Raw genomic sequence first — 27791 nt, 5'->3', positions numbered from 1 at the left:
GGTGTTATACCCGACAAGCAAACTCGACTCGACTCTATCGAGTTCATGCAGACAAGCACTATGCCGAAGAGAGTGCTCTTTTAGCTCAAGCAGCCTATTTTTTAAAATTATTGAGAGCATTAAGTCAAACACTTGCATTGTTAGTTTGTAATTAGACAACGTGAATGATTAAGAAAGAAAATTGGAAGGGGCCCTTGAGCTCCGCCTTAAGTGCGTGACCTGATAGCGCACTGCAGTTAATCGCCATACATGCCGAAGGTCATTTTATATTTATAGATCCCTAGGAGTCCTCATTGCCCTCCTGGCGCAGTGGGGCTGCGGTTAAGCAATACACCACTGCCTTGCGATGGCAGGTGCTCCCGGCGGTGCGCCTTGTGTTGCCGAGGTTGATCTTCCGGAGTGACCAATCATTAATTTAACTTCCACCTGTCACGGTGGGCAGCTTTATGATTATCCAGTGGGCAGGTTGTGATGACGCACGTGACCTAGGTGGGCCCAGTGCTTCTAGGTTTCTGTCTGGGGGCCAACTTCAGAGCCATGCCCATAATTGTTCGCTCAGAATGCCGGCGCTCACAAAGCCGACACTGGATTTTGCGGTGAACGGGGCCTTTAACGTTATCGCATCAAAATATGTTGGTGTGCTCGCTAATGCCCGTTTGGACGTTACTGGGTGTTTCAATGGGAACGAGATGCAGCACTCGCCTCTGATCCGAGCGCCAAGAAGAAGAGCATCGTGAAGAAGGCGGCCGACCACAGGTTGGGGAACATGAGCGCCGACACGGCTTGCGGGTAGGTGATGAAGGCCAGGCCGAACCCTGTGATTTACAAGCGCATTGTAGCGGCGTACCCTGCGCAAGCCACGGCCCCCCAAGGTGGGCATCCTGCTAAAATGGTGCCTTGTTGACATGTCTGTCGCTCAATACATGTTTCGCGTGTTTTGATTCTTGAATGTGTACGGTGGTAACGTGAACGATTGCTGTTTACATTACTGGCTTCTGCATCAAAGGCGTCAACGGACGCTGTAAGCAGAAACTACAGCCTTCACCTGACGAGCTGTGAGAATATTAAACTGATCAAACGGAGATCTCGAGGCTGCGCCCATTCTATTCTGTAATCACCTTCAACTTGTTTTATTGGCATTCATCTAATTATTGACAGGTCTCTGTATAAGTGGAATAAATATAATATTCGAGAAATAACTAGCAAAATACATCCATGTTACCTTGAAAGTGATAAATTTTAGGTCAGCAACAAAAACAAGTATTTAGAGTAGAAAACTTCACGTCTACGGTTATTTGACTTTCTGATATAAATAACCATGGATTACAGAATAACATGCATGTATTTGTAATTTTTCGCGCTTACAAATTCATTCGATATGGTGGATTATTCAATACTCAGGAGTAAGCTAAAGAAATATTGCGTCAGTGACAACGCTTTCAGCTATTCTCAAAGTACATGTAGGCGCGCGAGCAGAAAGTATTGATTACAAAACGCCATTAAAAACAGGGGTTCCGCAAGAATGTCTGTAAGGTCTAATATTATTGCCATTGCAATTCAAAAACCTGTCATTAAATATAAAAGCTGGAGTCGTTGTCATGTGTGTTGATACGTGCATGCGGCCGCAGCGGTGGCTCAGCGGTTATGGTGCTCAGCTGCTGACCCGAAAGACGCGGGTTCGATCCCGGCCGCGGCGGCTGGAATTTCTTTGGAGGAGAAATCCTAGAGGCCCGTGTACTGTGCGATGTCAGTGCACGTTAAAGATCCCCAGGTGGTCGAAATTTCCGGAGCCCTCCACTATGTGCGTCTCTCATAGCCTTAGTCGCTTTGGGATGTTAAACCCCATAAACCAAACCAAGCCAATACGTGCATGCATTTTAGCAACAGACGGATCCCAGATATAGAATTGGAAGAAACGCTATTACAGAGCGCGATAAGATTGCTAGCTTGTTTTTGGCGCATGAACTGATATTCAGCGCTAGAAAAACAATCTATGTCGCAGCCACACCTCCGCCAGAAAACATCTGTACCTGCGAAGAGTTGCCGATTAACAGAAGTCTACTGGATTAAACCAATTCATTAATATCTATAAATCGGAGTAATCTGAAGTACATCCACTCTCGACGACGAGATAGTCTGAGAATTTTTGCTCTTACGTCAAGGAAAATTTGCTGTCACATTGTTGTTTCATATTAGGTTTTGTGAAAAGGGCCTGTCTTTTTCGTTTTTGCTGCTGCACATTTTTCCAGGCATTAGTTTGGCGATGTAAATCCCACTTATAAGTTGTATCGCTTTCATGTCGTTTGGCATTATTTGTTGCCTATAATCTATCCTTTTGCAAGACCTGTCGCTAGGTTTTGGCTATTGGTCCGGAAAGATTTTTTGATTTTTTAGTGTCAGGAAGCGAGTAAAGATGATAATTATCATTATTACGAATATTGTGTGTGGACTTCAAGTAATAGGGAGGGGGGGGGGGGGGAGAGAGGAGATTTGAACAACTATAGCGGTGTTTTTCCTGCGGAGGATAGCAAAAGGTATTCCATCATCTTCTTCGTTATCTAGGACAGTTTAGAACATATTTCACTTCCGTGCCCAATTTAGAAGCTAGATACCTGAGCGAAGACGATTAATAGCCCTGAAGTTGAGCTCGGCGTTAAAATACACGCCGCTTTTCACGAGTGGCATGACGTCGCATATAGGTTTGTTTTCTTGCAAGAGAGGCGCACCTGAGTTGACGACGTCCGGCACGGCAAGGCGCAGGTTGTAGGCCATGTTGCCCAGCACCGAGAACACTACGAGGCCGCCGACGAAGCTGACCATCAAGTCGGCGAACACGATGATATACACGTCCCTGCGATCAATGCACGGTAGTGGGTTTTGAGGGAGCCTTCGCCTCAACTTTGCTATACATGCGAATAAGCTGAGGCGCTTGATGCACGGCATTCTTAAAAGCACTAGTTTCCCTCTATAATAGACAAGCTAGAATGCTCAAAATTTTCCACTATGAACGAAATATCCTGTTGCTTGCTTCAGCCGTCGCTGCGGCTAAGTCTCTACGGCCAACGGTTGCTTTTTGAAAGTTTTTTTTTTTTTTTTTTAATTCGATCCCGTCTGAATCCCGCCTGCCGGAGCACTTTGGTTCAGGCTTAATTCAAAAGTTACTGTGTACTGAGACATCGAAGCAGTCTAAATATTTGCCGTGGTCTAAGTGGATCCGTTTGCTTAAACTAGTGTCTGCCTCCACTACCTTTGGTAACACATGCAAAACAAAAAGATAGGAGAAAACAGTGTGTAAGCTCTCCTCTAGCGCATTCTCTTTTACAAAAAAAGAGAGTGCGCTGGAGGACAACTGACTACGTTTGCACTCTCATATTCGTGTATTTGTGTTTAGAGGGCAGCGTACAGATACATTATCGACCTTAAGTCACGGCTCACTTGTACAGGTTGTTATTAAAATTGTTGTAGCTGCCCATCGTGATGGTCATTCCTTGTGCCACTCCGAGGGAGAAGAAGACCTGCTCCGCCGCTTTCTGCCACACCTGCGGAAACCATTTGAGGTCGAATAGTCGCTTGTAGTGCCGCGCATCTCAAACAGAGACACAAATGCATGCATAATAATCAGAGCCTCTTGTGCAAACATGGAAATTGTTCTTTATAGAGCCGTCTGATGTACCACAAAGATCTTATCAGGATTATATGCAAAGTATTTGCGCGACACCACTTAATTATCTCTATTAGCGTTTTCTTAAGCGAAAACTTCTAATATGCCTTCGATTTCCTGTTGCGAAGCACACCTCTAGCTTGGCCAGGGAACAGGTCGTCACTTCTTGACATATTAGCGCGAATATAACGACCTCAAAGCAGGAAATGTTGAGCTTTGGAGAGCACCTACTTCGAGAGATGGTAACTTTCTCCTCAAAAGCAAAGGAACGCTTTTGAATGTTTGCGACTTGAAGACTGCGACTAGGGACTAAAAAAAGTTATAAGCGCAGCAATTTAGAACTCGTTTTGGGCATCCAGCTGTCCACAACTTTTTCGACTAAATGTTAATATCTATGACACAATAGGCCATAAGTCTCAACGCCACACTCAATGTTACATCGCTATAGGACGATTTATAGGTGGAGCACTTTGAGACACCATACTTAAGTTACATCGCAATAGGACGATTTATGGGTGAAACACTTTGAGACACAGGCCCAAGAAAGCTTGTATAAAGTATGACAAACCACCGACCGGATTTCGAAGACCGCATGGGCTTAGCGAAACTGAAGGCATGTACAAGAAGTGAAGTCAGCAGGGTCCGCAAATTTAATCAGAGTAAAGCTGCGGTTTGCGATGACTTAAAAAAAAACTTCACTAGGTACGTATTTCATAAATAAGCTCATCGTGCTCATTTCCTAGGGTACAAAAGACTTCCATAATTATTATTTCTCAAAAGTGTTTCTAATTCGTAATAATTTTGGTGAAATTTGTTCCGGTTAATTTCGCTTCATCTCTTCCTTACATCTGCCAATAGCGGGACTCGGAAGCTTGTCAGCCTACTGCTCGTTGCTCCAATACCGTTCCTCCATCGGGAAGGAACTGATCAAACTGATAGTGACACTAAATGACATATTGTGCGATACAGTTAACGCTTCCAATATCTATAAAAACTTTATTTTTCAAAGGTGACACACTGCCTGATAACGTTCTGTTTACTACACAAGACGTGGTAAGATGACCTGGAATGATAATGACCACCGCTGACAGCCGCTATGGTGCTCGTTAGTGTACTCGATGTTTGACGCACCTCATCGCAAAAGTTCTCAGCCGATTAAATAGTTACATAAAAATGCCCAATTATACATAATATCGTGCCAGATAACCCTACGGTCTACGCAGCTGGGATGGTTTCTGACTAGGGGACAAGTTTTCCCAGCAGACAGTTTTGGTTCTGCACCGGCCTGCTGTCTGTGGCATAAAACTATGTATGTGCCTGTCGCCAAAACCATGTGACCGTTCCATTGACATACGATTTATGAAACGTCCATGGCATGATGAGGAAAATGTTGTCCCGTAACTATTCAAATGAACGGTCACGCAAACACTCACCGTGTAGTCGAGTATTTTCTTCCAGTCGGGCAGCAGGTAGTAGGCGAGGCCCCAGTCGGCACCCTGGAGGGTGACACCACGGGTGAGGAGGACAGCCAGTATGAGGACGGGCACCACTGCCGTGAAGAACGCCACCTGCGTGCATGAAAGAGTAGTAGAGCCGGTTGTGCGCCATAATTTCTACTGCATACTGAACGCATGCGAGAAAAGAACCAGGGGCATGCGCAGCATGGAGCATCGCTCGGTTTCTACGTTGAATGTAACATTGCCAACGGTCATCTCGACCACAACGCAGGTCGGCTTTGAAATCAAACGCGGACTATTCGTGTCCGTGGTGTAGGGAGCATGCTGATGGTGAAGGGACGACCGTATTTCGAAAGAGGAGGAAATGATCCAATCCTAAGTTTTCGGCACACGTATGTAATGAGTGCCCCTCACCACATGTGGTCGAAATTGTTCTGAGGCCGTCAGCTGGACTCTGTCAGGCAGTCTGATGTGGCTAAGGGAATTCGTCAAGGTTGATTGCGTCTTATTCGAAATAATACGTAATTGTTGGCATTTGCTTAAGTGTCGCGTACAGACTACGAAAGAAAACTGTACAACTTCCTTTATTTAGAGCTGTACAATTTTCTGAGAAAGATGTGAGGTTTTTCGTTGTATCTTTCACGGGTGCTGCAAAGTGGATGATAGTCAGAATTACTCCTTGGTTGAAATCTCCCCCTTCGAATTTTCCTAAATACATCTGACTAACATCGTACCCACCTCGGAATTGTCGATCAATTCAACCTCGCTCTACCATTTGCTAGCCGTCAAGGACAGCTCAGTTTTTATAATGAACAGCCTGGAGAGGCGCTGGTTCCGGAATCAATCCTCGGATCTAGACGAATTTTGCCTCGACTGAAAAAAAATTTTAAAGCTTTCCTTCGTAGAATCGCTTATGGGTGGTAAACAGCTGGATTTATCTCATTACATACACACTTTTGTTTCAGCAATATATGTGCCGCTTCCTTGGGTTCCCTAACTGTGTAAGCCACGAGAAGGTGCTGCAAATTTATTTAATCTCAAGTTTTATTTTAACTGCCATCGCACTGCGGCGATATACATGAAGATAACCGTAAAACTACCCATTGTGGGAAATCCCGCTGATTAGGAACAGCCGCCGCGATGGCTCAGTGGTTAGGCCGCACGGCTACCGTGCCGGAGTACCCGGGTTCGAACCCGACCGCGGCGGCCGCGTTTCGATGGAGGCGAAACGCAAAAGGCGCCCGTGTGCTGTGCGATGTGAGTGCACGTTAAAGACCCCCAGGTGGTCGAAATTATTCCAGAGACCTCCAATGCCGCACCCCCTTCTTCCTTTCTTCTTTTACTTCATTTATTCCTTATGGCGCAGTTCGGGTATCCACCGAGATCTCTGAGACAGGTACTGCGCCATTTGGTTTCCCCAAAACCAATTTTCAATTTCAGCAAACTGCTGAACAAGCGCATCCTAATCGGTCCCATCTTCCTTGCGTATTGCACCGGCTCTAACGATATAATCTACATATAGGTGGCAGAAAAGAGACTGCATGCTTGTTCCCAGAGGTTAATAACATGGAGTGGACGTTGCAAGCGCGAGGCGACGGTTTTTTAGCTCTACCAGATTCATTCGCGAAGGTGCGAAAACAGCACACTTGTTGATGACAATTTGATAAAAGTTGATGTCGTCGCGCTATGTAATGGGCGCGCTTTTTCACACAGCTGACGAGCATGTGTGGTCGAAAGACGAAGCGCTTGATCAGTGGTTTTCAACGTATCAGAACAGATGCGCTTTCAAGGAAGGGGGCCTTCGCAGTCAACTTTCATATAGCTTCAAAGTAGACAGTAAAATTACAGTTTAGCAAAAAAAACAAAGAAATCGCTCTGCCACTCTCATTTATTAGGAATAGCTGTCCGAATGTTGATAAAGCATTTTGATTTTAATTGGCCACACTGTACGAACTGCACCGCTGAGAAACTCACCTGAGCACACATGCCACTGTTTAGCTAGGATGGTAATTGGGGTGTTTTTCAGGCATAGCAGCATAACTTTAGCGTTCCAAACCGGTTATTGCGTGGATAGTCAGTTTAGGCTGCTGAATTCAGAGCACCTCGTGTTATGGAGTTTCCCAAAATTAAAGCTGGTGGCGCTGCACTTCATCCGCAATGGAGAACGCAGGAACGCCGGAGAGGTGAGGTTTCGCAATCGGCATGGCTATCGTTAGGCAGAATGTGTGGACTCCGCCGTAGCAATGCGAATGTCCTGAATGAATCCTTGAAAAAATTCTCTGAAAGTTTCTATAACGGTCTGACAAACAACTTTCAGTTGTTTGTCAAGAAGTTGTTGTGCGTCTATCATTGAAGAAATGATAGACGCACTTAATCTGCGTTTAGAAGAGAGCATTGCGGTGGCACTACGGATTTCAAGATACAATCCACGTTTTCGGCCGAACACTAGCCAAGCCAAACACTAAACCTCGTCTTCCCAGCAGCTCCGTGGTGCATGAAGTGCTCTTTAAGAAACTCGCATACTCAGTGGCGACACTTTTCTTTCTATTTCGTGTTCATAAACTTGATGCCTAATATTTCTTTTATTTTTCTGAATTTTTATTCACTTCCTCTTAATTGTTGTCATTTCTTAAGTTCCCTGTCAACTTCTTCCCAGCTGCCTTTTTTTTTAATTGTTCACGGAGTGAAGTAAAAGTTCCTTGCAGTTTGCAGGATTTATAGCCAGAGGCTAGTGGCGGTTAAATTGTTCGTTAACTTAATACAGAGGCATTTTCTGCAAAGGAGTAACCGCACTTTCTTTGCAGTTGTTAGTGCATAACTTTCATTTTCTGGCACCTTTTTCTATTTGTACTCAGTGTGAATTGTTGCCGTAAGTCATGCCTAACACCTAGCAGGTATGGCATAAAGGCTAAGACCACACAAACCTTTCCAGAGGACTGTATTCCCTTGCAGATAGTAAGGAACACGATGATCCAGGCTACGATCAGCGAGACGAATATCTCGGGTTGTATGGAACCCATCTCGTGGATACCAGATGTCAAGGCAAGGAATCTCTTGCTGGAAGGACAAAATAAAAAAAGGCAACACGGTTGATTCGGTACTATTCCACGGCATATCTCAAGCACAGCTATTCCCTTGCTTTAGACTGTAATCCATAGCGGAGAAATTACGTGAAAGAAGGATACAGTGAAAAAAGATACAGTATGTTCTTTTTTATACAAATAGCAGTGCGAAGAAACAAATGGCTGCTGCTCAGATCAGCTAACCCTGGTTATGCAAGTGAAAGTCCCGCTTGCATAACCAGCGTGAAGTCGTGCTGCGGCCTATTGCTGCAATGCTGCGTGTCTGCCACAACGCTAGCGCTAATGCATGCAGCCCACATCTTTCTCTCTCACCACCGCTACGTACCCCAAAGCGCGATGGAGGCGTCCACTGACATGTTATGCGCCCTTCATTTCCTCAACACAATCGGAGTCTAGAACGTTCTGGACGCCAACGCGAATGAACGCAATGAACGCCGACGGCGTACAGTTTCAGTGCCGCGTTTCTGCCACAACGTTGTCAATGCCAACGCTTTCAGAGCACATCTGTCCAGGGGCCAGTTATGCGCCTTTCCTTTGCTTTCGGCGCTCCCGCTGTTCATCGGTTTCGGCTGCCCGCTGAGCACGTTTACGTTCCCTATCGATTGTTAAATCCCTGGCACGGTTGGCAATGTCGACCGGATGATTAGAGTCAGCCTGACGTCTGCGAGCAACCACTCTCGAGCACTTTGGCTGCGGCTGACATGCTTCGTCCGTAGCGAGACACTGGGTAGGCAGCCCGCAGCGGCCGCGGCCACGGCAGAGCGCGCGGCTGCAGCTTAGACGAGTCACGTGCTACGTCACGTGGTTATTACGCGGCTCTGTTCCCCCAGTTCAGTCATTCGTGCAGAAACAACGAAATCTGCGCCGCTAGCCTAGTAAAACTTTCGCTTTAAATCATGGAAAACCACAAGGAAAGGAGAAAATGGCGCTGACCAACAACTCATTTTAGTAGTCCTAATTACGACCCCTTAAACCCATGGCAATATATGCTTTACGATTGCGACCTTTTTACAGGTTCCTACGAGTGGCTCAAGCGCGACAATTAAAACTAATAAAAAATTATTTCGCAGTCTGCTCATTTCCCCGTCATTTATGCCCCTGTCTTCGTAAATGTTGTTGATAAATATGGTATGTTCACATATTCTAAAAGGACTCATTTAGGATACAATCAATTGCAACCGTTGCCTTCGGCGCCTTCTCTAAAACAGTCTCGGTGAGAGCCGACGCACACCAAAACTGTGGGTCGGGTCTACATTCATTCGCAATGGTATACGGACATTTCATTCATGCGCTATCTTTGGCGACATCAAACCATGATCACTGCCTCATTATTATCTAAAACGCTACCGCGGGAGTAGGGCATCGGAGGTTGCCCAGTTGAAGCCGCGAATAAATAGCTCCTTTCAACTCACTTGTTCTGCACACAGTCTGGACGCTCTTACCATACAGTGGGAATTACCACCTGATAGCCGTTTAATATGAATAACGTCCCATTGACGCGGTATCAATTCCGACTTTACGCATGCTTTCTGGGCATAGTCCGTACAGATTTCATTGCGATGGGTTTCCCAATGAGGTTTGCGGAAAACAGAAGTAATTATGGGAATCACCTTATCGAATGTTTCACAAACGCTCGGAACTGAAACCGAAATCAAAATTTTTGCAGAAATCAAAAACATTTTTTTGTGATGCACTTTCTGAAAGCATCAAACTCACTCACTAGAAGAACTGTTCGGTCGAAGTCTGGTTTACGTTCTTGCATCCTACGTGCAGTCGCAAGAACTCCTTGTGCGGCACCATGATAACTGTCGGGCCATCGTACATGGCGACCGCATCCCTGTCGGTGGAGTTTTGGTGCCGGAAGAGCACCAAGAGCGAGTCGTTGGCTTCTTTACAGGTCACCTGTATTGTTAGGCATGTGTTCATGGTGAGACATACTGCACCGCAGGCAACAACTACGAATAACTTCGAAGCAAATATTTTGAATAGGTTTCGCCCACAAAAGCGTTCAACGGCATAGTAATCATTTCTCAAAATTATGTGTTTTACAGGGTTACAAGGGTTACGAAAAAAAATAGTACATTACAGCCTTGTTAATTTTACTGAAACTGTGAGGATTGCCATAATATTGCCATCATAACTAGCAGTCGACCTACATGTGAGGCAGATTTATTTGTGGTGTGTGAGACCTATATGTGGGACCTCTGACTGATGTTTTTGTTGCGATTGTGTCGCTGCGGAGTTGTTGCTTTCGTGGTGAATCTGTAGACACCTGCTAGGCGTAAGCAATTACGCACACCCAGCGGCCAGCGCCGTTCCGCGTCAGGAGCCGGAAAGGGGCTCTCATCCCTTGTGTCTAGTGCATGCGCCCGTTCGTACTCGCGCCGTTGCCCTTGATTAACAAATTCCAGTCTGAGAACAGCGGCTCCGGCGCCTGCAGTATGTTGAGACTCGTTTCGCGGGGCCGCAGGGACAGACATCTGCCAAGTACAGATCTCTGCGCCGCGGTTGCGCCTCTGCAACCGCGCGCATGCGACAACCGGCTCCGGCATACTCGAGAACGCGCAGGCGCGACGCGAGTACACTAGGAAGTATCCATGGGGTCAGGGCTTGGGCTGCGCACGCGCTGCGGTTCAATCCCGGAGGAGGTATGGTGAACCGGAACCACGCGAGGCAAGCGTGTAAACGTTATTCGTTCTAGACGAATAATTTAAGATTCAGAATATCGAATACTTTGCCACTCGACCGAGTATGCGCACTCTACTACTTTAAAAGCGCCTAACTTGCCTTCAGTGCTACATATGCCCACCTGATTCCGTGACAGACTCTTGTCAACCGCCCGAAAGAACTTACAAGAGTTTAACCCTTGTGATGTAGTCATGTTTACAGCTCAAATAAGACAATGCCAACAATAGGAGAACGAATAAGATTCTACCAAGATGATGGCAAAAGCTGAAAGAAACATCGGGGTAGTCCCTGCGTTTGTTGTCTCGCGCTCTTCCTTCTCTACACTTGGCTATTTATGAATACCTCACAAATCAGGTTTACATTTTCGGCACTATTGGAAACATGTTGCACAAGCTTTCAATGTTGCGCTGAGGACTTCTACGGCCGGTAATATACGTCACTGATTGAATGCGGCTTTCGTGGGAGGCCGGCCCTGAAGGTATACTGGAATCACTTACAAATTCCGAGCCCTGCACGAAGCAGTACTCGTTTGTCCAATCAGGGTTGCACTCCGTCCAAGGCAGGATTTTCCAAAAGGAGTAGTAAAGGTAGGTGAGAGAGTAGCCAAGGATCACGTTATAGTAGATGCCGAGGAAGAACACAGCGTACATCATGACCAGTGGAACTCCTGCGCAGATCCACCGCCTTTTTTTTCAATGGCTGAGGGCAAGAATGCTGGAGCAAAGCAAACTGGGCGATTGAGTAATGCACACTGAAGATAAGACTGTGCGAATGATTACCGACTAGGCTCTCAGTATGGTGCGTTGTCTTTTGCGCTGCCTTTGTGTTGAAGCCGGCTGCTATGCGGTGTAGCCGAGGAAAACATGACAGACAATAACTTCGCAATAAAGTAGAAGTGACTCGAAGTTTCGCGGTCAATTCGTTCCGAATATCAGGTCTTTAGTGCATCCATCGTATTAAAAGCCAGCACTTACGAATACAGACAGAGGACGAGACGAGACAAACTGAAGGCGCTGTTCTCCTCAATGCTTCACTGCATGCGCTACTGCATACTGAGCAGAACGGTAAAATCCCGTCTTCATGGGTTCCTCGCTTTGTATTTCCTCACATGGGCATGTCAGTATGGTGCCGCTTTTTTTAATCTAAAGGACCGCAGGACGGCTACCACTATGCAACGGGAGATCAGGTAACAGCTGTTTCAGAAAACCAACCGTAACGCCCTTGTGCTGTCTGTCGTCGTGTCACCATGGTCGGACAACCCAGTAGGGTGCTTTGCAGTGACGACATGTGTAAAATGACGTCATTTGTGATGTGACGACACGCAGAACCACGAATCGACAGCGTGGTACAAATCACGAAAAGGTTGAGGGGGACAGGAGCACTTTGTCTCACGGGGAACATATCGGAAAGTATTTCAAGGAAAAGTTCGTACTGCCTCTGCTAGTATCGGAAGTGCAGGACGAACCCGAAAGTTACGCTTGGCAAGCTTAGCTACTGCTGAGCTTTGTCGGGCACGAGGCACTCAAAGTTTTAAACCATTTTAATTTTGAGCGACACGAGAACTGGGATTGCGACATAACTTTGGTACAAAAGTTCGACGCCCTACTGCTCAGCTGTGAGCAGTGAAGTGCATGAACGAAAACTTTGGTGCACAGGGAACCAAACGGACGGAGAACAATGAGGAATATTGGCACGTGACCTAAAGAAGGAAGCCTCACAATGTAACTTTGGATTGATGCAGGCCTCACTGGCAAGGGAATCGATCTTCTTCTCTACAGACTGCCCTAGACTGCGTGAAAAAGTGTTCTTGAGAAAGTGTTGACGTGGCAAATAGTAGAATAAATATTCAAGGCTGCTGAGTCAGTCGTACGGCAAGGTGACCTGCGGCGTAAAGCAGACGACTGCGTTGATTCGATTTAAAGGGATGCAGGTTCACGGAGAAACGAGCGAAAGGTCGACAAGCAGCAGTTTTAGTGCACGTGGTACAGCCGCAAGCACAGATCGAAAAAATGCCCAGCATTCCGTAAGAGCTTGCTACGTTTCCCAAGGTTTTAGTCACTTTCGAGTATGGTGCTGGAAGTCAAAACAAGTCAGCGAAGTCGGCAAACTTCAAGAGAATGACTCTGACGGCCTCGATGTTGGTACTTAAAGGCGACAGCAACGATGACTGGACTGTTAAGTGTCAAGTCAGGGGCTAGTGAATAGTGTTGAATATAAGCGCGGAATAATCAGTTTTTCAGTGCCCTTTCGTTTATTTGCATTTTACAGTGAATATGTTAGTGACCCTCTTAGACCTCAGTGGTGTCGTAGGGTAGCGTAACACATCGCGTGAAAACATCTTTTATTCTTTGATATCACGTGACCGTAACTTCACTGGTGCATAGCCGGTAACGTGGCATCACACGTTCGGTGACCTCAGCGGCACTGAGAATTCGTTCGAGCGTGCTACCTACATGTGTTGGTGTAGTCTTCATTTGATAGCAAATAGCAGAAGCACGAAGAGCTGCGCTGGTCACATGCATTTATTAAAAAAAGAAACGTTCTGGCATTGTTATTCTCGCTGGTTGCTAGATTTATGCCATGCCACAACTTATCCGCATCCCCCTCCGAGGAGTTTCTGCACAAATACGCAGTCCCTTACCCTGGGCGAGGGGAACGCAGGCGAAGGACCTGACGCTGGCGAAGCTGCAGAACTGCCCCAGGATGAGCTCCAAGAAGTAGATAGGCCGCCCGAGCACCGCAATTAGGAAAATGTACGGCACCAGGAACGCAGCTGCGATGCCCATCACGCAGAGTGTGAAGTATTGTCATGATGGAAATTTATAAGCGCCCGCAATGTTAACTAGAACCTGCCATACGAATTACTGATTAGGTACCCCTTTAAATCATGTTGAAACATTTAGGACGCCAGCGCAGTAGATATGTTAGTCAGGTTTCCATTTGTTGAAGGAAGGCTGGCAAACTACAAGCTGGCTTCAAGACCAAGTGGCAGCGATAGCTATAGAGCAGCCTGTCTTATTGATAAGTTCCATATGCTTCCATATGCGAGGCGCATACGAAGTTGTGAAAACAAAGTCCGTATGACATGGAAAAATATATGTGACTTCAAATGCAAGTCAGTGTGCTTTCTTTATAGGTTCTGTATGGTTTCCACTGAATATTCCAATAATGTTCTTCTCATTTTTACATAGTGTATTCAAAAGTGATAGAGTGTGCGTATGAGTGTCGACTTTTCCGTATGGGTACATAGACTGAATGGACTTCGAATTAGCCAGTATGGGTTCTATTTTAGCCATTCAGACAAGTTGCGGAAATATGGGCATCGTCATATGAAAACCTTTAATAGGACTGCAACTTCTTAAATAAGTTTTTCAATAACTCCTCAACTTCCTGGCATTTTTGACTCACGTGATCACAGTAAACGCATTCAAGAGGGTGGCCGCAAGCTCGAAGCCCCTGCAAGCCCTCATGACTAAGGTTCTTCTCAATAACGCTTCCTTGGCCCAAGAGGAAAATGCTAGAGAAATCAGATGTAAAGAAAAGTAAGCAGTCAGGCTTGCTATCGCTCAGGAAACGTCATTGTGCGTTGCTGTCCAGAGCAGTTCCTCTCGCAGAGCAACAATGAGAGCCTGTTTCTCTAGTAGTAGTTATTGATGTGGGCGTCGGTTTTCATAGCGCTTGCTGCAAAACACCCTTTTTCTTTTCAGCCAGTTTTATTTCCGGAAGTAGCAAGAGACGTTTCGCGATGATAGCGCGAAATTTTGTGAGAAGCACTTGCAAGTGTAAAGTGTCATAGAAGCGGGTCCTTGAAGTTCACGAAATGAGTGCGAATGATTACGACGCGTACGCTAGAAAAAAAACAACAGCAACCGCCGCTTGCATGGAATGCCTTGTCCCAACGCAAATAAATAAAGAAGCAAGGACAACGCATTTTATGCGCTTTGTTTTTTAGTTACACGTAAGGGATTATCGGGGGATCGCAACGTATGACACCTCCTAGCCGTAAATAATTCATATATTTATTATATCATTTTGGTTGTGGTCCCAGCACTTGAAAGGTAATCCGCCGCGGTGGCTAAGTGGTTACGACGATCGGATGCGGACCCAAAAGACGCGAGTTGGACCCGGCCACGTGTGCTGTGCGATGTCAATGCACTTTAAAGACCCCCAGGTTGTTGAAATTTCCGGAGCCCTTCATAGCCTGACTCGCGTTGGGACGGTAAACCCCTATCAACCAATAAAACTTCAAGGGCGGTTATGACCCTCACGAGAAGTTGTGTCAGGTGAGGGATACAAAAACTGCGATATAAACGCTGCTTTTTCATTTCTTGGCATTGCAACTCTTGGGGCATGATAGATGAGGGCTTGGAATGAATCAAGACGACGAAGAAACAATTGTACTGCAGTTATTTTAAGCCCCATGGGACTTGAATCTGTCTTATCGCAACAGCCTCCGTTCGGCTCTTGATACCGAGACTGAAATATAAGACATGATAGCCACTAGTAAATTTTCACCGGCCAATGGCGGGTATCTTGTGGAAGCCCTTGTTTACTAATGTCTCGTGCATCATTCCAAGGAGAGAACGCTCAACCAAAATTTGGCCGCTGGTTGTTTTTAATGTGACTTCTTACGTGGTATCTTTAGAAGAAGGAAATGCATTGGAGAAGTATTCAAGTGTAAACCGTTTCTTTTCTATTCCTCTGATTTTAAACCGTGAAAAACGATCTATGCAATGCCAAATTAAGTAATAGCGGTAGACGCAATAAAGCAGTAATTTTTGGTTCTTTGTGCAAAAGGTTCCTGCTTACTGCAAACGTGTGCACAATTCTAATAACAGCCGATAACTTTCATATACAAAAATTCGATTTAATATAGGAAACAGATGTAACCTTTTTGTGTGTATGCTCTCTTTTCGTACTGAGCAAAACAGCACCCGATGCATGCAGAACCACTATCTATGATCGAATACGGAGTACTGGGTTGTTCCGCGCCATACACCTTTTTACTATAATACTAAAGTTTTCGGTGTAGCCCGCATCAGTGTTTCATCGGCCTAGCAAGACTTAATAGGCTGTGCGAGTCGTTGAAAGAAAAAAAAATCACAGCATCCTGCTACGCTCTCTGCAGCACTAGTTTTTCCTAGTTTTTTGTAACAAATAGAGGAAGTCGGTGTCGGTTCCAAGATGCATAACAACAACGGTCACACCTCACTGTTAGAGAGAATTTTATTTTTTTTCCAAACGATGCTCCTCTCAAGGCCATCTCCAGTGTAGTAGGGTAAAATGGGAGCGAATTACATTCAATTTTTCTGTCGTAAAGGCTCCACTAGCCATAAAGCAGTGTCAAAGAATTGTGCTATTTTAATTCGGACGCCGTTCAAGAAGTGCTTGTAATATAACCGCGGAACGAGTATATGACCCGTTAAAGGGAAAATAGCTTCCATATGTGTTATTCCACGTAGGAAAATGGCACCTGTATTAAGCTATGTGTAAAATTTAAGCTTTTAAGTCACCACTGCATGCATTGACTTTATCAGGAATTCGGGACCACTTCACGCCAGTGCCGCTAAGCCTAGAGGCCTATCGCGTTCTGTCGTAAGCCACTCGATCATTCTATTACTTTCTTATGTCATGGATGATGCCATAGCGGTATTTCTGTATGCTCAAAGCCATGCCCTATGCGGTGGCAGCCGAGGGAAATCAAAGCACTAGCCTCGAATTCCTGGCAATAAATGCAGAACGGACCGGTCGCGCATACCTCCTCCATTTTCGTAGGTGAGATACGGGAACCTCCAGATGTTCCCCAGGCCGATGGACAGACCGATGCACGAGAGGACGAACTCGATCTTGCTGGCCCACTTATCACGCTGGGGTTGCTGCTCAGACTTCTCCATGCTTTCTGCGAACAAACGAAGACGAGCTCTCTACACACATTCGCAACCATTCGCAGGCGACCATGCAATGATCAGCTTAACCATCACTCGCCCTATACTAGTCTCGCTAAACGCAACCACGTAGAGTGCATCTCAGCTGGTGTCAGCGCGCCAGCGCGCTGTTCATTCCGGGAAGTGCATTACAGCAGACTTGGGGACCAATATTCCTGAAGTAGACCACGGCCGGTCTCGCCCACACCGGCCGTGGGCCGTGGGTTACGGCCCACGGCCCACGGTGGCCTTGTGGTAGAGGATCCGCCTCGCATTCGGGAGGTGCTGGGTTCGATCCCCAGTGCCGCCGGTTACCCACGGGTTTCTTTAATGGGTACAACATTTCCCCTGGCGTGGTGCTCGGTACCTCTGGGGTGAGATTCTTGGGAAAAGCTTGTTAGACCACAGTTGTCTTGACGGATTAGAGATACGTTCCGCCGTCAAGCAACCCTAAATCAGCCTCGTGTGGTGGAAGCCCTACTTATGGCCCTTTTTTTATGACTGCTGATGATGCTGCTGTGAGCCAGCGGATCAGTGCGAGAGTTTTGTGTTCTGTGGACAGAACTGCAGGCCACAGTGTGTAGGCGCTGAGGGAGTTTTTAGGGCTGCTTTGTCGTCACGTATAACGAAAGGCCGTTTCGTTTGTCTGCTGGCGTTCTAATAGCGTTTGCCGAAGGGTACAACCTTTACCAGGCTGCGAAGGTCGTTCGAAACTGGGCTTCGCCTGCGAGGGACGCAGCGGGGTATAGAAAGCCTCTCCCAAACCTAAACCCCTAAAGAAAGCCGGGTGTCAGGCTAGTGGACGCTTGTACCCATTTTTACCGGTGAGTATGGGCGGTGTGTTTAGAACCAACCACCTCCCGCAGCCGAGACGGGCGCTGAAACCACTGGGCCGCGACTGGGACGTGGGTCACACCTGGTCTCGACGATACCGGCCGTTATTACGTAGACTTGCGGTGCACTGGCAACGATGTGCTGGTCGCTTGCAGAGGAGACTTGCAGTCGCCGTCACCACAGTGGCTACGCCAGTAGTCGGCATTGCGTGTTATATAATATCCTCAGGCTTGAATCGGGGTCCCATCATAACACAACCTTCATATCTGGCCGTATCCCGGTTCCGCGCTTCCCCTTTGTACTAGAGTTTCGAATTTTCGCGCCGTGGACACCTTACCATTCTCAAAGCACTTGAACGCACGAATCAGCAAGTTTTGTGGCTAAAAGAGGAGGCAAAATTGCATCATGGGAATTGTAACGGTGTTGCAATAATATACGCGGGGTTGTCATCACTGCCGCACTAAGGAATACCTCGGCCGCTCAGATCCTTGCTAAGCAAGAAATGCCTGAGAAATGTCCCATCATTTCGTGGAAGCCAGCTACATGCTTAACAGAAGAGACAATTTTTATTCAGTTGTCATTCAAGGATAGTACCGTCTATCCTATCCATCTTCGTAACGCTAAATGCTCGCTATACTCTGGCCAGTACCGACAAGCAACCAGTAATGTACAGACGGGTGCACCGGTTGCGAGCTTTTGCGATCTGTGAACAGAGTCCACTTCAAAGCCTATGTTCGCGTGCGTTGTTGTGTGTGTGCGTGTGAGCGCGCGAGCGTGTGTGTGTGTGTGTGTGTGTGTGTGTGTGTGTGTGTGTGTGTGTGTGTGTGTGTGTGTGTGAGAAAGTGAGAAGTCCCCGCAGAAGCTCTTCACGCAGAAAACGAACTGTTCGCTGCACTGGTTTAATATAAGCCCAACCGAATTAGGTGCACTACACAAGGGTTAAAAAAAAATTCAGGGGGCACTTTGTTGACCTAAAGTGCGGTGAGGCGAAAGCCTTATACCCCTGTCAAGCGGGCAAGTTAAGTGCACTTAAGGAGAGTGTACTTTGCTGTAAGTACACTTTGCCGCATCTAAACGACGCAAGTGGAGTGTCACTCACGGAAGAGTGCACTCCGCTAAAAGTGCGTTCACGGACCACACTTTTCTGGCCGAGTGCGTAGCCTCAACGCCAGCGGTTCCGATGGTACAAAATGTATAGCGCATAAAAAGTACTTACAACTTTATTTTACGTGCTATAACACTGTTTTCAGAAAAAAGTTCCTTGGTTATAGCTACAAGCGAAGCAACAAAACAAGTAAACGTGATCAGATGCAACATCGCTGCCCGCCGCCATCTTGTTTGTTGTCGAAATTCTGGATAGTCTTGGCTGGTCTTGGCTTTTCTTCTATTTTCATTTTTTTTCATCGTTAAAAACTGCTGAACCTCGTTTTATTTGCGCTATCACGTTAAGCAATCAAATATTATGAGTCTTTTTTTCTTTTCCATCGTCCAAGTCAGAAATTCCGCTCATTTTCTGTCGCCATTTTTTTTTACTATGAGTGCACTTTGCTTTCCCGTTTAGCACTGCGTAGCCCAAAGTGTCACTCGAGATGCCGAAGCGCACTCCCCGTAAGTGTACTTATCTTGCCCGCTTGACAGGGGTATTAAACGCGGTGTTGCTGCTTGTGTCACTGATGCGTTGTTAGGCTTCGAGTGAAACGCGACAGCGTCTTGCAACGCTGCCAGGGAGTCCATACAACGCCATCGCTCGTTCGGTTCTACTGCTTGCTCGTCGGTATATTGGTTTTTGAGGAAAGGAAATGTATCTCTCTCTCGCATATCTCGGTGTACACCTAAACCTCGCCGTAACGGGAAGGGAGGAAGATGGGAGCGAACGAAGGCACCGTATTCACTAAACGCGCCTTTTTTCATGTGGTGTCCCTTCTTCATCTCTGTCCTGTCGTTTGCGCTGTAGTTATGGATCATCAAAAACACCAACTCGCCCAACAAATGCTTTTGTGTTCATTCCAAACCATCGAGCTGGCATGGCGGAGTGTTTAGCACGCTCGTTTCGCACTCCGGAGACCGGGGTTCGATTCCCGAACTCGACCAATTTCCTACTCAGTTTTATTTATTTATCTGGCCTGACTAGAAGGGTCAATTAGGTTAATTGGGTAATAAGCAATTAGCTAAACTCAGTCCCACTTACTTGGAGCATCACGATACGATCCCTTTAATTGGTTGCATGGTATAGCCAAAGTACAATTGGCCTCGTTTGAAATTCGCGCACTGTGACGTCACGACCGTTTCGACCAATTGAAAAGCGTTACATTTCTGCCGACAACTCCTGCTTACAACGATGAGGCATTAAAGGCTTCCGCCTTAAAAATTTGGCAGTGGTTCAGTTCTGGTTAAGCCTGGATATACAAGCGAAAAGCTTCAGTTACGCTTGGTTTGAGAGGCGTTCCGCCCGGTTTATTGGCGTTTCAGCCATACGTTCAGCTTTGCGCTTTTCATTTCTTCGTTGCTTTTCGGCCAACTCCAAAGCTAGCACTTCCGGTTCGGTAGATTTTCTACACCCACGTCTAGGTGCTTCTCCTTCCATGGCGAGTGCGAGCGCCTATTCTCTGACAAGCGCATTTATAGCCCAGTAGCGTGCAGCTGCATCGAAAGGTCAAGCGGTGGCGAGGAGGAGTAGCGCGCGGCTGCGGTGAAAGGTCAGGCGACGGAGTCGGCGGCGAGGGCTGCGCTCACCTGCGCAGCGTGTGCAGTCACTCGGCTCTGCGCATGCGCAGAACTAGCAAATCTGCGGACCGACTCACGCGAAGCTCGGCTCCGACTCTTGTAGTGAAGTTTTTCGCTTCAAAAGTTCAGGGGGCACTTTGGCTGTGTGGAGTGCATAGAGGTGAAAGCGTTTTCCCGCACCACTTAGACTGCCTCTGTGGCACTGGTGACGTCACCACTGGATGGCGTCACACATAATGATGACTAATCACTAAGTAATGTCAAATTACTAATAATGACTAATTACCGATTAAGGACTAAATACTAATTAACTGCTAGTAATGACGCTTAAGCTTCGTCTTTAGGAGTGGAATGCGACAGCCTGTTGTAGCGCTGCCATAAAGTCCACGAAACCCCACCACCCGTTCGGCACGATGCCTTGCCCTTTGAACGCTTTTTGAGGAAAGGAAATGGCGCAGTGATTCTCCGCAAGAAGCAGGGCCTCCTCCAACAACACATTCATACACAACAAGCACCGCCCGACATCATAGCGCTTCAAGAGACGGGCACTACGCCAACACTCGCAGGATATACGTGCTACGAGACTCAAGAGAAAGGAAGAACGGCAACCCTAGTCAGTAAGGCGCTCATCGCCATAAACCATGACAAGATTGCCGACACCGACGTAGAACACGTGATAGTAGAAATTATACCAAAGAAGAAAAGAAAGAGGGGCAGCATCTTCCTTGTGAACGCATACAGTCCTCCAAAACACAGGAAAGCAAAATTCCATGAACTTTTCCATGGCGCACGCAAAATAGCAAAAAACAACACGCTAGTCATACTAGGAGACTTCAATGCCATGGACAAAAGCTGGGGATACCAAACAGCTTACCCACAAGGTAAAGCACTAGCAGCGACAGCAGAAAACACTGACTGCACCCTCCTCACAGACTCAGACACTCCAACCAGAATCGGAAACAGCGTCAGTACCGACACCTGCCCCGACCTCACATTCATACGGGGAGCGGAACAGGCAGTGTGGGAGAACCTGTTAGAAAATCTGGGCAGTGACCACTATATACTTAAAACACAAGTAACCTCAGACAGGCTAAAGCGCCAGCTGGGATCGGCAAAAATTACGGATTGGAGCGCTTTTCGAGAGGCATGCAACGGGAATCTCGCCGCGAAAGGGATCCAATCGATAGAAGAGTGGGGAAACATGCTGAAAGAAAAACAGCGCAAGTACACTAAAGAAATCGCGCGAACGACGCAGACACCCGAGGTGGACGCCAGGCTGCTCAAGCTATGGGAAGCTAGACGCGGGCTCACCAAGAGGTGGAAGAAACAAAAGTACAACAGAAAACTAAAACTTAAGATCGCAGAAGTCACAGCGAAAGCAGAAGAGTACGCGGCGCAATTGGCAAGGCAAAACTGGCAACAATTCAGTGACTCCCTCAACGGAACTTTGAGCACAGCGAGGACGTGGCATATACTCAAGGCTCTCATAGATCCAACAAAAACCAAGGCAGAAAACTACAAAGCCATCTACCGGTTAATCCACCAGTTCAAGGGACCAGATTCAGCCCTCCTGGAAAAAGTACGCGTTAAGTGCTTCGGGGACACACACCCAGCAGCTTACGCAGAGCGCTATCGAGGAAGTGAAAACGACACCTTGGACAGACCCATCACGCGAGAAGAGGTCCACGCAGCGATTCGAAACACAACCAGAAACACGGCCGCCGGTGCAGATAAGATCAATAACGCACTCATCCGCAACCTGAGTGATGAGCTAGTCGCAGAATTAACGGACTTTCTCAACAAACACTGGGAAGCGGAGACCGTCCCCGAGGAGTGCAAGCATGCGGAGGTTGTCATGATTCCTAAACCAGGCAAGAAACTACAAATTGAGAACCTCAGACCGATCTCGCTCACATCGTGCCTAGGAAAACTGTACGAACGAGTGGTGACGCTGAGATCACAACAGTACATGGAGGACAACGGATTGTATCCCCACAGCATGTTCGGTTTCAGAGCAAAACTATCGACCCAAGATGTACTACTTCAAATCAAAGAAGAAGTACTTGGGAACGTCCCCAAGAGCGGAGAGAACATAATACTGGCATTGGACATCAAGGGGGCTTTTGACAATGTCACGAGGCTATCCTTACGGGCATGAACGACCTGAACTGCGGAAGGAGAATCTACGGCTACGTCAAAGCCTTCCTCTCAAACAGAACGGCAACGATTGGCCTGGGGGAGCTCAGATCAGACAAATTTCTTACTCCAAATAAAGGAACACCTCAAGGATCGGTCATCTCCCCTACGCTCTTCAACATAGCCATGATTGGCTTGGCAAAACAGTTAAAAGCAATCGACGGCATACACCATGCCATGTATGCATGCCGACGACATCACCATCTGGGTCAACACAGGCTCGCTCGGAGAGAAAGAAGAGAAATTACAAAAGGCAGCCACCTGCGTAGAGAACTACGTCAGAGCAAGAGGGCTAGCATGCTCCACCGAGAAATCAGAGCTCCTAAGAGTTTGGAGAGGAAAACAAAATCGCACAGTCCCCACTAGCGACGACTTAAAGTTGAACGTCCACCTCGAGGGGAAGTCAATACCGGAAAAAAACACTCATCAGAATCTTGGGGATGTGGATACAGTCAAACCAACGCTGGGCTCACACTCTCGCCCTACTCAAAGCATCCACTCTACAAGTGGCCCGCATGATCACGCGCATCTCACACAGACGTCATGGCATGCGAGAGGAGGACACACTCAAGTTGGTCAGAAGCCTGGTAGTCAGCCGAGTGACATACAACCTCCCCTACTACAATCCCATCAAGAGTGAGGTACAACAGGCGGACGTGATTCTGCGCAAAGCCTACAAAACCGCACTCCACCTTCCTCACAGCACTTCAACCGAAAAGCTCCTAGCCCTAGGACTACACAACACTTTCGATGAATTGAGAGAGGCACAACTAGTCTCCCAACTGCGCAGACTACAACAGACCCCATCTGGCAGGGAGCTCCTAAAGAAACTGGGCCGCGCCGATCAAATTCAAGAAATACAGAGGACAGAAACAATTCCGGACGAATATCGCAACACACTAAAAGTAACGCCAATACCCCGGAACATGGATCCCAACCTACCAGCGCATCACTACAAGACTGTACGATAGTCGAGTCTGAGGAAGCGGCCGTCGCTCTAGCGGCAGCGGAGGGCTATCGGTCTAAACGGTCTCTAAAAATCCTTACAGACTCACAAACAGCATGCCGCAACTACCTACGCGGCAGAATAGGGCACAGAGCGCTCCGCATACTCCGCTCTGGGGGCCACATAACACAACGACAAACAAACGAAGAACCAATCAGGCATACGATAGTATGGACGCCGGGACATACGGGAGTAACAGGGAACCAAGAGGCGGACAGGATAGCTCGATGGTACACTTATTACCGAGCATCCAACGTAGGCGACCTCGAGGGGAACGAACCTGTACCCCAAGATTATTCGGCGATACTAAATTATTACAAGGGCTGCAGAAAGCGGTATCCACCACCGGACAACTCCCTTAGCAGAGAGGACTCTGTCGCGTGGAGGCAGCTACAGACGGGCTCCTACCCGAACCTACACGTACTCAACAAAATATATCCAACACAATACAATGACAAATGCCCTTGGTGCCAAGAACCCCCCACGCTGTACCACATAACGTGGGCATGCCAGAGGATAAGCGTGGTACCAGTGATAACAAACCCGAGTGCGGAGCAATGGGAGGGAGTGCTCTCCAGCGATCGCCGGGTCGACCAAGGAGGTCTGATTCGGCGAGCAAAACTGGCAGCAGCATCCAGCGGAGCCCTGGACTAAGGGCAACCTACCTTTGAGCAAGATGGACGAAGCCATCTCAAAACCGCCGAACACAATCCGAATCTAGAGCTAATAAAGTTTTCACTCACTCACTCCTTCACCTCGGTGGACACCCGTCATTCTTTTGTAGGGGAAGGGAGGTAGTGGGAGTGAGAAAAGAAAGAGAAAGAGGGGCCCTAATAAAGAAAATGAAAATTGTATTCGAGGAAAGGAAATTACGCAGTAACTGCCTCGCGTATCTGCGTTGACACCCGTCATTCTTTTGTAGAGGAAGGGAGGAAGTAAGAGTGAAAGAAGAAAGAGGGGCCGTAATGAAGAAAATGAAAAGTGGATTTGAGGAAAAAAATTACGCAGTAACTGCCTCACATATCTCGGTGGACACTCGCCAAAATTCCGGGGGGCACTTTATTGACCTAAAGTGTGGTGAGGCGAATGCCTTAAGTGCGGTGTTGCTGCTTGTGTCAATGATGCGTTGTTAAGATGTTGTGCTTCGCCTCTATGAGTGAAACGCGACAGCCTTTTGCAAAGCTGCCAGGGAGTCCATAGAACGCCATCACCCATTCGGTTCTACGCCTTGCTCGTCGGTAAATAGGTTTTTGAGGAAAGGAAATGTATCTGTCTCGCATAACTCAGTGAACACCTGAACATCGCCGTATCGGGAAGTGAGGAAGATGGAAGTGAGCGAAGACACCGTATTAACTAGACGCACCTTTTTTCACTCCAAACCATCGAGCTGGCATTGCGGAGTGGTTTGCATGCTCGTCTCGCACTCCGGAGACCGGGGTTCGATTCCCGAACTCGACCAAATTCCTACTCGGTTTTATTTATTTATCTGGCCTGATTAGAAAGGTTAATTAGGCTAACTGGGTGATTAAGCAATTAACTCATTTCTATACGATCCCTGTAATTGGTTGCATGGTTACTAGCCAAAGTACAATTGACCCCGTTTGAAATTCACGCACTCTGACGTCACGACCGTTTCGACCAAATGAAAGCGTGACATTTTTGCCGGCAACTCCTGCTTAAAACGATGAGGCATTAAAGGCTTCCGCCTTAAAAGCGTGGCACCTCTGCTGAGAAGCTTCTGCTGGCAGCCTTCTGTAGACAACGATGAGGCATTAATGGCTCGCGCCTTAATATGTACCGTTGTGTCTCCCTGCAGTGAAAGGCAGCTACGCTGAGCTGAAAGGAATAATACTCTTAAGGTGCTAGCGTAAATACTTTAAAAATTTCCACTGGCTTGTGCACTGTAATGATTTTCTCCAACTATTCAGTTATAAAGCAGCTCTAAAATGTACCGCTGCATAAGCTTGTGCACTTACTGATTTTGTCCAACTATTCAAATATAAAGACGTTTTAACTCGAACCGCTACAGAATAATTTCATGTACGCGATATGAATGAGCCCACATTAGCCTTGTTGGAGCTTCTGGAAACAACAGACACGCTAGCGGTGTTGTAGCTTAAGCGCTTTGTTATGAAAGTGATAATTTTGTGTTCCTTTAATATCCAAATTTATCTGATAGCGTTGATATCACTTTGCAATATTCGTTTTGCAAGTTTTGAGATACCGGATTACACAACTGCTTACCGCTTTTGGAGCGTGCTTCTTGCTAACAGGAGCCGCACACCGAACAATTCTGGACAAAAGCGTATATGAACGGGATTGAGTTTGTGACCGCATTTTTTTCATATGTTGCAAGATTTTCCTAGAAAAATGAATATATCACCGGATTTCCCGTCGGCAGGCTTGCATTATTTTGCTTAACATTTTTGCTATCGTCAAAAGCGTTCCCCTTCGTCTTTTTGGCTGTCTTAACTGCTCGATGCGAGCGATGGAAACACTATAAAAGAAAGATTTCGCTACATGTCGGAAGAATGGGCCCTTTTCTTCAATTTTTCTGTACCAGTACCTTAGATTTTTCTAATGTTCGAATGTGTTGTCCAATAATGATGGATATGTTTTCAAAAACTTTCAGGGACACAAACGTTGCCTCAGGGTAAACGGGTTAATGCCTATATATGCGGAATTTGTCTATCTATACATTACTATCATATATACTCCTCATACCGCTCCTCGCGCAGTGATGCAGCGATTAAGCGATTGGCTACTGTTCCGGCAGGTGGCTCTTTCAAGCACAGCAACGGCTGAGACTAGTGGCACTCACGTTGCTCTCCGAGCAACCTCTCCCGGGGAAATCATCACTCACACCACTCTCACGATGGACCGGTCGCTCAAAATCCAGTGGGCAGGCTCTGATCACATCGTAAGGTCACGTGATGTACTTGGCGCACCTACCGCCTAGGTTGCTTGTGTGGCGATTTTTTTTCATGCCACCGCCAACGAAGACAACGCCGGGTTTTCCGCTAAAAGGGTCATTTAACGCTACAGCGCTAGTACACGAATGTCATGGCGGTCACATAATACATCTGAGGCCGGCTGCTCGCGCCAGAGCACAATGACACATAATCGAGCTTAGTTCTCAGGGCAAATGCGTGAAACGACTTTGCGGAAACAATTTTTGACGCTTTTAAGCAAACACTAATGAAGATTAATACTGCTGTAAGGCGCACCAGGAAAAACTCATGTGCAGCACGTCGAATTCTGGCATGTAGTCATTCAGCGCTCTTGCAGGCTGAGAGCCTGATCAAACTGAATGTTACCATTTCAGCCGCTTAACTTGATTTCCACGCAAATGAGCCTGCTCTCTTTTTGAGCATAGCGGCACTGACCCCCTCCCTGTGCATCGACTGGCAATACAGCTGCCATCGAAGAGCAAGGGAAACCACGCGTACTGTAAGCCCTGCTTCGGCGGCGAAGTGAAAATAGTGACTTCGCTCCCAAACCATGCTTTCCACTAATGCACCCTCTCTGAAGGCCACCTGGAGGTGATCGTAAGCACCGCATCCCAGGCTGGACTTAGTTCCCGGCGCCCATGCCACGTGCGGCTGAAAAGTTTCTGCATGGTCGGCGTACCTTTGTGCAGAAGGTTAGCGGTCAGTTTTTATTCTATAATTGCGAAAGCATGTCTTATGCCACATGTAAGTTAAAAATGTAAGCGCCACCTCCAGCTTCCTGGGGGGATAAAGCTAGCAGCAAGCGTGGGTGCGGTCCGGAGACCGAGCGTCGCAAGTGAAAAGGCCCTTAGCTTAAAGGCAGATACGACGGAGCAATCGGATACTGGAGCGATCCAAGCGGAGCGGAGTGGGCAAGCTTCCGCTGGCAGAAGTCGGTCACAAATTACAACTAAACGCCTGCCTAGCCCTGGTGACTGCATGGTCGAATAACATGCCAAATATGGCCTGCTGTCTGCAGGTTAGCCCACTGGGGAGGCCTCGAAGCACGCGCTAGAAGAGCGCCCGCGGCGTTATGGCGAAATTTTTTTCCTTCAAACAACCGAGAAAGAAGGGACTTGCGCGAGAAAAGGCAAGAAGAACCGAGAGCAATGTGGCGGTTGGCAGTGCGAACACCAGCAGCTGTTGTGGGGGCCAGGTTATCAACCAGACAGCTCTTAGAACAAAAAGGGCTTACCACGCTCGGAAAGATGCCGCTCGTTGGGCTTTC

General features: G+C 47.2%; 2 protein-coding genes across 2 annotated transcripts in view; both read right to left on the bottom strand.

Moving 5' to 3' along the window:
- LOC149337296 (sodium- and chloride-dependent GABA transporter 1-like) overlaps positions 1 to 16783 on the bottom strand; it is a 36149-nt gene extending 19366 nt beyond the window's left edge. Inside the window, exons 1-9 of the mRNA XM_089554382.1 lie at positions 16648 to 16783; positions 13531 to 13662; positions 11387 to 11556; positions 9922 to 10103; positions 8043 to 8175; positions 5095 to 5229; positions 3436 to 3539; positions 2727 to 2851; positions 703 to 815 (exon numbers count right to left, since the gene is read on the bottom strand). Of these exons, the coding sequence (XP_089410508.1) occupies positions 703 to 815; positions 2727 to 2851; positions 3436 to 3539; positions 5095 to 5229; positions 8043 to 8175; positions 9922 to 10103; positions 11387 to 11556; positions 13531 to 13662; positions 16648 to 16783 (1230 nt within the window). The remainder of the gene's footprint in view (positions 1 to 702; positions 816 to 2726; positions 2852 to 3435; positions 3540 to 5094; positions 5230 to 8042; positions 8176 to 9921; positions 10104 to 11386; positions 11557 to 13530; positions 13663 to 16647) is intronic.
- A 716-nt stretch (positions 16784 to 17499) lies between these two features.
- Positions 17500 to 27791, bottom strand: part of LOC149337295 (uncharacterized) — a 32242-nt gene continuing 21950 nt past the window's right edge. Inside the window, exon 5 of the mRNA XM_089554381.1 lies at positions 17500 to 17537. Coding sequence (XP_089410507.1) covers positions 17500 to 17537 — 38 coding nt within the window. The remainder of the gene's footprint in view (positions 17538 to 27791) is intronic.

The sequence above is a fragment of the Amblyomma mixtum genome, chromosome 7 (genome assembly GCF_055824585.1).
Source record: "Amblyomma mixtum isolate Tamu chromosome 7, ASM5582458v1, whole genome shotgun sequence".
NCBI lineage: Eukaryota > Metazoa > Arthropoda > Arachnida > Ixodida > Ixodidae > Amblyomma > Amblyomma mixtum.
Note: the sequence above shows the minus strand (reverse complement) of the source record. Positions and strands in the feature narration are given on the sequence as shown.